This window comes from Macrobrachium rosenbergii, chromosome 41, assembly GCF_040412425.1.
Source record: "Macrobrachium rosenbergii isolate ZJJX-2024 chromosome 41, ASM4041242v1, whole genome shotgun sequence".
Taxonomy (NCBI): Eukaryota; Metazoa; Arthropoda; class Malacostraca; order Decapoda; family Palaemonidae; genus Macrobrachium; species Macrobrachium rosenbergii.
In genome coordinates, this window is record NC_089781.1 from 49,454,624 (window position 1) to 49,465,170 (window position 10,547).

Genomic DNA, 10,547 nt, shown 5'->3' on the forward strand with positions numbered 1-10,547 from the left:
GGATGCTGGAAGCAACAGGAGTCTGATGAGACACGAGGATATTGAACCAACAGAAGGCTGAGGGTGAAGGATGCTGGAAGCAACAGGAGTCTGATGAGGAACAGCAAGGATATTGAACCAAGAGGAGGCTGAGGGGTGAAGGATGCTACAACAGAGTCTGATGAGACATGAAGGATATTGAACCAACAGGAGGCTGAGGAGTAAAGGATGTTGAAGCAACAGGAGTCTGATGAGACACGAAGGATATTGAACCAACAGAAGGCTGAGGGGTGAAGGATGTTGAAGCAACAGGAGTCTGATGAGACACGAAGGATATTGAACCAACAGGAGGCTGAGGTGAAGGATGTTGCAGCAACAGGAGGTGATGAGGCACGGGTTATTGAAACCAACAGAGGCTGGAGGGTGAAGGATAAGAAGCAACAGGAGTCTGAAGGAGACACGAAGGATATTGAACCTACAGGAGGCTGAGGGGTGAAGGGATGTTGAAGCAACAATGTCTGATGAGACACGAAGGATATTGAACCAACAGAAGGGCTGAGGGGTGAAGGATGTTGAAGCAACAGGAGTCTGATGAGGCACAATGAAGAATATTGAATCAACAGGAGGCTGAGGTGAAGGATGTTAAAGCAACAGGAGTCTGATGGAGACACAAAGGATATTGAACCAACAGGAGGCTGAGGGGTGAAGGATGCTGAAGCAAACAGGAGTCTTATGAGACACGGCATATTGAACCAACAGGAGGCTGAGGGGTGAAGATGTTAGCTAACAGGAGTCTGATGAGGAACAAAGGATATTGAACCAACAGGAGGCTGAGGGGTGAAGGATGCTAAAGCAACAGGAGTCTGATGTGGAGACATGAAGGATATTGAAATCAGAGTGGCTGAGGAGTAAAGGATGTTGAAGCAACAGGAGTCTGGATGAGACACGAAGGATATTGAACCACCAGAAGGCTGAGGGTGAAGGATGTTGGGAAGCAACAGGAGGGTGATGAGGCAATGAAGGTTATTGAACCAACAGGATGTTGAGGGGGTGAAGGATGTTGAAGCAACAGGAGTCTGATGAGACACACGAAGGATATTGAACCTACAGGAGGCTGAGGGTGAAGGATGTTGAAGCAACAGGAGTCTGATGAGACACGAAGGATATTGGAACCAACAGAAGGCTGAGGGGTGAAGGATGCCATGAAGCAACAGGAGTCTGATGAGGTACCTAAGAATATTGAATCAACAGGAGGCTGAGGGTGAAGGATGTTAGCAACAGGAGTCTGATGAGACACAAAGGATATTGAACCAACAGGAGGCTGAGGGGTGAAGGATGTTTAATAACAGGAGTCTGATGAGACACAAGGATACTTGAACCAACAGGAGGCTGAGGGGTGAAGGATGTTGGCCAACAGGAGTGTGGATGAGGCATGAAGGATATTGAACTAACAGGAGGTTGAGGGGTGAAGGATGTTAAAGTAACATAGTCTGATGGACACGAAGGATATTGAACCAACAGGAGGCTGAGGGTGAAGGATGCTGAAGTGAACAGAGTCTGATGAGACACAAAGGATATTGAACCAACAGGAGGCTGAGGGGTATGAGTTGAAGCACAGGAGTCTGATGAGACACAGAAGGATATTGAACCAACAGAGGCTGAGGGGTGAAGGATGTTAAAGCAACAGAGTCTGATGAGACACGAAGGATATTGAACCAACAGGAGGCTGAGGGGTGAAGGATGTTGAAGCAAATAGAGTCTGATGAGGAAGGATATTGAAACCAACAGGAGGCTGAAGGGTGAAGGATGCTACAACAGGAGGGTGATGAGGCACGAAGGATATTGAACCAACAGGAGGCTGAGGGGTGAAGGATGTTGAAGCAACAGGAGTCTGACGAGGCATCGAAGGATATTGGAACCAACAGGAGGCTGAGGATTGCTGGATGTTGAAGCAATAGGAGTCTGATGAGACACGTAAGGGATACTGAACCAACAGAGGCTGAGGGGTGAAGGATGTTGAAGTAACAGGGATCTGATATATATGAGGACATTGGAACCAACAAAAGGCTGAGGTGTATGATGTTAAATAACAGGAGTCTGATGAGGTACATGAAGGATATTGAACTGACAGGAGGCGGAAGGGTGAAGGATGTTGAAGCAACAGGAGGTGATGTGGCACTAAGGATAATGGAACCAACAGGAGGCTGAGGGGTGAAGGATGTTGAAGCAACAGGAGTCTGATGAGATTAATGAAGGATATTGAACCAACAGGAGGCTGAGGGGTGAAGGATGTTGAAGCAACAGAGTCTGATGAGGCACGTATGGATATTGAACCAACAGGGAGGCTGAAGGGTGAAGGATGTTGAAGCAACAGGAGTCTTGAAGATTTAAGGATATTGAACTAACAGGAGGGCTGAGGGGTGAACGGATGTTGAAGCAACAGAGTCTGATGAGACACTGAAGGATATTGAACCAACAGAAGGCTGAGAGGGGTGAAGGATGTTGAAGCAACAGTATCTGATGAGACACGGTAGATATTGAACCAACAGGAGGCTGAGGAGTGAAGTATGTTGGAAGGCAACAGGAGTCTGATGAGACACAAAGGATATTGAACCAACAGAAGGCTGAGGGGTGAAGGATGTTGAAGCAACAGGAGTCTGATGAGACACGGGACATTGAACCAACTGGAGGCTGAGGGGTGAAGGATGTTGAAGCAACAGGAGTCTGATGAGCCATGAAGGATATAGAACTAATAGGAAGCTGAGGGGTGAAGGATGTTGAAGCAACAGGAGTCTGATGAGACACGAAGGAGGCTTGAACCAACAGGAGGCTGAGGGGTGAAAGATGTTGAAGCAACAGGAGTCTGATGAGACACGAGGATATTGAACCAACAGAAGGCTGAGGGTGGAAGGATGTTGAAGCAACAGGAGTCTGATGAGGAACAAAGGAGAGTTGAACCAACAGAGGCTGAGGTATGATGTTGAAGCAACAGGAGTCGATGAGACATGAAGGATATTGGAACCAACAGGAGGTTGAGAGCAAAGGACATGAAGCAACAGGAGTCTGATGAGACACGAAGGATATTGAACCAACAGAAGGCTGAGGGGTGAAGGATGTTGAAGCAACAGGAGTCTGATGAGACACGAAGGATATTGAACCAACAGGAGGCTGAGGGGTGAAGGATGTTGCAGCAACAGGAGGGTGATGAGGCACGAAGGTTATTAAACCAACAGGAGGGTGAGGGGTGAAGGATGCTGAAGCAACAGGAGTCTGATGAGACACAAGGATATTGGAACCTACAGGAGGCTGAGGGGGTGAAGTGATGTTGAAGCAACAGAGTCTGATGAGACACGAAGGATATTGAACCAACAGAAGGCTGAGGGGTGAAGGATGCTAAACAACAGGAGTCTGATGAGGCATCAAGAATATTGAATCAACAGGAGGCTGAGGGCAGAAGGATGTTAAAGCAACAGGAGTCTGATGAGAATGGCAAAGATATTGGAACCAACAGGAGGCTGAGGGGTGAAGGATGTTGAAGTAAATATGGAGTCTGATGGAGACACGAAGGATATTGAACCAACAGGAGGCTGAGGGGTGAAGGATGTTGAAGCAACAGGAGTGTGATGAGGCACGAAGGATATTGAACCAACAGGAGGCTGAGGGGTGAAGGATGTTAAAGCAACAGGAGTCTGATGAGACACGAAGGATATTGAACTAACAGAGGCTGAGGGGGTGAAGGATGCTGAAGGAACAGCAGTCTGATGAGACACAAAGGATATTGAACCAACAGGAGGCTGAGGTGAAGGATGTTGAAGCAACAGGAGTCTGATGAGACATGGAAGGATATTGGAACCAACAGAGGGTGAGGGGTGAAGGATGTTGAAGCAACAGGAGTCTGATGAGACACGAAGGATAATGAACCAACAGGAGGTTGAGGGGTGAAGGATGTTGGAAGCAACAGGAGTCTGATGAGGCAAGAAGGATATTGAAATCAACTGAGGCTGAAGGTGAAGGATGTTGAAGCAGCAGGAGGGTGATGAGTAATGAAGGATATTGAACCAACAGGAGGCTGAGGGGTAGCGAGATGCTGAAGCAACAGGAGTCTGATGAGGCACGGAGGATATTGAACCAACAGGAGGCTGAGGGACAGCGATGTTGGAAGCAATAGGAGTCTGATGAGACACGAAGGATATTGAACCAACAGGAGGCTGAGGGGTGAAGGATGTTGAAGCAACATGAGTCTGATGAGACATGAGGGATATTGAACCAACAGGAGGCTGAGGGGTGAAGGATGTTGAAGCAACAGGAGTCTGATGAGGCATGAAGGATATTGAACCGACAGGAGGCTGAAGGGTGAAGGATGTTGAAGCAACAGGAGGGTGATGTGGCACGAAGGATATTGAACCAACAGGAGGCTGAGGGGTGAAGGATGTTGAAGCAACAGGAGTCTAATGAGACACGGCGATAGCTGAACCAACAGGAGGGGCTGAGGGCAGAATGAATGCTAGCCAACAAGAGTCTGATGAGGCACGAAGGATATTGAACCAACAGGAGGCTGAAGGGTGAAGGATGTTGAAGCAACAGGAGTCTGATGAGGCATGAAGGATATTGAACCAACAGGAGGCTGAGGGGTGAAGGATGTTGAAGCAACAGGAGTCTGATGAGACACGAAGGATATTGAACCAACAGGAGGCTGAGGGTGGATGGATGTTAAACAACAGGACGGTGATGAGGCACGAATAGATATTGGAACCAACAGGAGGCTGAGGGGTGAAGGATGTTGAAGCAACTGGAGTCTGATGAGGAACGAAGGACATTGAACCAACAGGAGGCTGAGGTGAAGGATCGCTGAAGCAACAGGAGTCTGATGAGACATGAAATACATTGAACCAACAGGAGGCTGAGGGGTGAAGGATGTTGAAGCAACAGGAGTCTGATGAGACACGAAGGATATTGAACCAACAGGAGGCTGAGGGGTGAAGGATGTTGAAGCAATAGGAGTCTGATGAGACACAAAGACATTGAAACCAACAGGAGTCTGAGGGTGAAGTGATGTTGAAGGAACAGGAGTCTGATGAGACACGAAGGACATTGAACCAACAGGAGGCTGAGGGGTGAAGGATGTTAGCAACAGGAGTCTGATGAGACATAAAGGACATTGGAACCAACAGAGTATTGAGGTGAAGGATGTTGAAGCAACAGGAGTCTGATGACACGGAAGGACATTGAACCAACAGGGAGGCTGAGGGGGTGAAGGATGTTGAAGCAACATGAGCTGATGAGACACAAAAGGACATTCAAACAACAGGAGGCTGAGGGTGAAGGATGTTGAAGCAACAGCAGTCTGATGAGACACGAAGGACATTGAACCAACAGGATGCTGAGGGGTGAAGGATGTTGAAGCAACAGGAGTCTGATGAGACACAAATGACATTGAACCAAACTGGAGGGCTGAGGGGTGAAGGATGTTGAATCAACAAGAGTCTGATGAGGCAATTTAGCGATATTGAACCAACAGGAGACTGAGGGGTGAAGGGATGTTGAAGCAACAGGAGTTTGATGGAGGCATTTGAAGGATATTGAACCAACAGGAGGCTGAGGGGTGAAGGGATGCCACAAATAGGAGGTGATGAGGCACGAAGGATATTGAACCAACAGGAGGCTGAGGGGTGAAAGATGTTGAAGCAAATAGGAGCTCCGATGAGTCACAAAGGACATTAAGAACCAAAAGGAGGCTGAGGGGTGAAGGATGTTAGCCACAGGAGTCTGATGGATATTATTTGTGATGATACTGAACCAACTGAGGCTGAGGGGTGAAGGATGTTGAAGCAACAGGAGGGTGATGAGCTACGAAGGATATTGAACCAACAGGAGGCTGAGGGGTGAAGGATGTTGAAGCAACAGGAGTCTGATGAGACACGAAGGATATTGAACCAACAGGAGGCTGAGGGGTGAAAGATGTTGAAGCAACTGGAGTCTGATGAGACACAAAGGATATTGAACCAACAGAAGGCTGAGGGGTGAAGGATGTTGAAGCAACAGGAGTATGATGAGGAACGAAGGATATTGAACTAACAGGAGGCTGAGGTGAAGGATGTTAGCAACAGGAGTCTGATGAGACACGAAGGATATTGGAACCAACAGGAGGCTGAGGAGTAAAGGATGTTGAAGCAACAGGAGTCTGATGAGACACGGATGATATTGAACCAACAGAAGGCTGAGGGGTGAAGGATGTTGAAGCATCGTGGAGGGTGATGAGGCACGAAGGTTATTGAACCAACAGGAGGCCGAGGGGTGAAGGATGTTGAAGCAACAGAGTCTGATGAGACACTCTAAGGATATTGAACCAACAGGAGGCTGAGGTGAAGGATGTTGAAGCAACAGGAGTCTGATGAGACACGAAGGATATTGAACCAACAGAAGGCTGAGGGGTGAAGGAGGTTGAAGCAACAGGAGTCTGATGAGGCACGTAAGGACATTGAATCAACAGGAGGCTGAGGGGCGTATGGGTGTTAAAGCAACAGGAGTCTGATGAGACAATAAAGGATATTGAACCAACAGGAGGGCTGAGGTGAAGCATGTTGAAGCAACAGGCATCTGAGAGACACGGAAGGATATTGGAACCAACAGGAGGCTGAGGGGTGAAGGATGAAGAAGCAACAGGAGTGTGATGAGGCACAAAGGATATTGAACTAACAGGAGGCTGAGGGGCATGATGTTAAAGCAACAGGAGTCCGATGAAACACAAAGGATATTGAACCAACAGGAGGCTGAGGGGCAGCATGTTGAAGGAACAGGAGTCTGATGAGCCAATGAAGGATATTGAACCAACAGGAGGCTGAAGGCAGCTGGATGCTGAAGCAACAGGAGGTGATGAGACACGAAGGATATTGAACCAACAGGAGGCTGAGGGGTGAAGGATGTTGAAGCAACAGGAGTCTGATGAGACACGAAGGACATTGAACCAACTGGAGGCTGAGGGGGGTGAAGGATAAGAATGAACAGGAGTCTGATGAGGCACATGGATATTGAGCCAACAGGAGGCTGAAGGGTGCAGGATGTTGAAGCAACAGGAGGGTGATGAGGCACGAAGGATATTGAACCAACAGGAGGCTGAGGGGGGTGAAGATGCTGGGGCAACAGGAGTCTGATGAGGCACGAAGGATATTGAAACTAACAGGAGGTGCCGAGGAGTAAAGGATGTTGAAGCAATAGAGTCTGATGAGACACGGGCGATGGGCTGAAACCAACAGGAGGCTGAGGGGTGAAGGGAGGTTGAAGCAAACAGAGTCTGATGGAGACATGAAGGATATTGAACCAACAGGGGAGGCTGAGGGGTGGAAGGATGTTGAAGCAACAGGAGTCTGATGAGGCAATTTAAGGATATTGGAACCGACAGGAGGCTGCTGAAGGGTGAAGGATGCTGGGGCAAGAGGAGGGTGATGTGGGCACCAAGGATATTGAACCAACAGGAGGCTGAAGGGGTGAAGGATGTTAAAGCAAATATGAGTCTGATGAGACACGAAGGAGATTTAACCAACAGGAGGCTGAGGGGTGAAGGATGCTGAAGCAACAGGAGTCTGATGAGACACAAAGGATATTGAACCAACAGAAGGCTGAGGGTATGATGTTGAAGCAACAGGAGTCTGATGAGGCAATGGAAGATATTGGAACTAACAGGAGGCTGAGGTGAAGATGTTTAAAGCAACAGGAGTCTGATGAGACACGAAGGATATTGAACCAATTGGAGGCTGAGGGGTGAAGGATGTTGAAGCAACAGGAGTCTGATGAGCCACGAAGGATATTGAACCAACAGGAGGCTGAGGGGTGAAGGATGTTGAAGCAACAGGAGCCTGATGAGCCACGATGGATATTGAACCAACAGTAGGCTGAGGGGTGAAGGATGTTGAAGCAGTAGGAGCCTGATGAGACACGAAGGATATTGAACCAACAGGAGGCTGAGGGGTGAAGGATGTTGAAGTAACAGGAGTCTGATGAGGCACGAAAGATATTGGACCAACAGGAGGCTGAGGGGTGAATGATGTTGAAGCAAGAGGAGGGTGATGAGGCACGAAGGATATTGAAGCAACAGGAGGCTGATGAGGCACAAAGGATATTGAAGCAACAGGAGGCTGAGGGGCGAAGGATGTTGAAGCAACAGGAGGCTGATGAGGCACGAAGGATGTTGAAGCAACAGGCGGCTGAGGCGGGAAAGATTTGGGTGACCATGAGTCTTGTTCAATTTCCAAAAACAAATGTTTCATGTGTAGGAACAGTTCAACGCTCACTTTGAATTTTCATTTCCCTTCTGCCATCGCCTTCTTCATCCTCTCAGCAAAGCAGACCATCTCCACTTCCATGTAGGAGTAGAAGAACAGGTCAACCTCAGAGAAATCCTTCGCAATCTTCTTCAGGAAGAGATTCCACTGGGCTCCCCTGGAAATTGGCTGAAGGGGCTCCAACAGTGCCTTCTTGGTTGCTTCAGCATTTTTGATCACCTAAAAAAAAAAAAAAAAAATATTGTTAATAAATACGCAAAAGTAATATATTTTGTTGCAGAAATGAAAAACAGGAAAAACAGGACAATAAAACATTTCTATATAGTTAATGTTATGAAACTCAAACATTTAATCAAAAGTTCATCAACATGTTTGTTATATGTTTCAAGATTGAAAATAATGAAATATTAACCTTACTGAGGATGCACTCATCACCCTCCTGCTCATCAAATACTTCTTCTTCGTAGGCCTCCTTTCCTTGATGGCGGGGATGATACTCACTTCATCATCATCTCCCCCAGCAACAACCTGTAACAACCTGTACGTCAGGGGCATCAGGGAGGGCAGCTGCAGCAGCAGCAGACTGTAGAGAAAGAAAAATTAGATTTATTAATAATTTTGGAAACAGCATATATGAAACATGAAAACCTTTGTATTGTGATATATTTAATAATCAGGAACAAACAACATATGAAACCAATACAGGGCAGAACAATTACCCCTTCAATCTGAGGGTCTTCAGCTTCTTCTGGCAGGCAATGTGTTTCCCAAAGAAGCTGGACGTCATCAGGATCCACTACTCCTGTCAGTTAGGTCCCTCACTGCTGCCTGGCCGCTCTTTGTCTTCATCAACTACCCATACCTCATTCTTACGGACTTCAGCCACGTGTTGAGCTCAGCTGCGGTCAATGGCGGTTTGAGGACTTGGCCTTGTCTTCCAAGAGGTGTGTCTTCTTTGTCATGTTTTTGAAGCCTGTAAGGCCCTGTCATACAAGAAGGGGGTGCTCCTGTAGCCATTCCCCAACATCCTCTCAGTATAGTCAGACAAGAAATGCATGGCGTTTTATTGCGACGATGCTGCTCGCTGCTCTCTGCATCTGTCGTCGACTCTTCGTCATCGCCAAGGATTTCCGAATCACCGACTTCCATGGACGGCTCCTCCTCAAGCTCTTGGGGTCATCTTCGGCAGAAGTACATGGTGCAGAAGAAGTGGCTTGTGGGGTGTCCTTATGCGGAACAATCTTCTTCACCTTCACGACGTTCTGGGGCATGGTGAATGCTAAGCAGCACAGGTCACGTGTAGAAGTCAGAGGTGATGAAAGATGTGTGAGGATGGAGATCCTGGGATGCTCCCTTTTATGCTGGTGAAGCACGTGACTCAGTCACTACTGCGCATCCCCACTGCGCATGTTCTGGGGTTGCCAAATACATGGCGTATGTCATACTGGATGGCACATATCGACATTGCCAGTTACGTCTGATGTAATCCAATGCCGACGCCATCTCATCAGTCGTGATGACATTATGACACAGTTGCATCATGCGCATTACATGGCGACTTTTGACAGTCATCGTGACTCGACCGTGCAGTGCTGTACAGCCTTGCACATATGCCGTCACTTGGCGGACGTTGCCAAACTCGGCGATGCGGTTATGAATCATGCCGATTGATGCCGATTTGGTTGTACCTAGAGCGTAACCACATCGTAATGAGCAAATTACAACAGTCGTTGTCTTGAATCGCCAAAGTGTGACGCCAGCATAACTAGCAATGTCAACATGTTTCATCTAGTATGATGCTCGCCATGTATTTGGCAACACCACAGCATGCTCAGTGGGATGCGTCGTAGTGTTGTGAGAGTGTGCGAAAGAAAGAGCAGGTAGACAAGAACTGCTAGCTTATTTAGGAAGCGGCCCGCTTATAAAGTGGCGTGCTGACGTCGGCGTATACATGGACGTCAATACAAAAAATATACAAGTGCCACGAGGTCAAAACTATTCTCTACATAAAACAGGGCAGGTACATACAGATAACGTGATAATTAACAATAGCAGATTAGACACAAAAATACTCTGGCACATACACTGTGCATAAGGGCAAAAATGAATAGATAATAAATGTACAATTACATAATGATAATAAAGGCTGAGTACTCCGACCTAGGGTCAGCTGTGAGGGCATCGTAGAAAAAGAGGTTCTATCATAGAAAACCCGTTGAGCGGGGACTTTACAGTGTAGCCTATTTTGGCTCTTTTTTTTGTTATTGTTCACACAATAATCAAAGAAAA

General features: G+C 47.4%; 2 protein-coding genes across 2 annotated transcripts; both read right to left on the minus strand.

Annotated features, from left to right (window-relative positions):
• Positions 1–871: 871 nt before the first annotated feature.
• On the minus strand, positions 872–5,413 carry LOC136827158 (uncharacterized). The gene is made up of 5 exons (XM_067084925.1): positions 4,943–5,413; positions 3,630–4,394; positions 2,386–3,285; positions 2,109–2,216; positions 872–1,300 (listed from the first exon to the last, which is right to left on the minus strand). The coding sequence occupies exons 1-5, from the start codon at positions 5,411–5,413 to the stop codon at positions 872–874; spliced, it is 2,673 nt and encodes an 890-aa protein (XP_066941026.1).
• Positions 5,414–5,755: 342 nt separating this feature from the next.
• On the minus strand, positions 5,756–8,243 carry LOC136827159 (uncharacterized). Its single transcript, XM_067084926.1, has 3 exons — positions 7,794–8,243; positions 7,521–7,625; positions 5,756–5,992 (listed from the first exon to the last, which is right to left on the minus strand). The coding sequence occupies exons 1-3, from the start codon at positions 8,241–8,243 to the stop codon at positions 5,756–5,758; spliced, it is 792 nt and encodes a 263-aa protein (XP_066941027.1).
• Between the last annotated feature and the right edge of the window lie 2,304 nt (positions 8,244–10,547).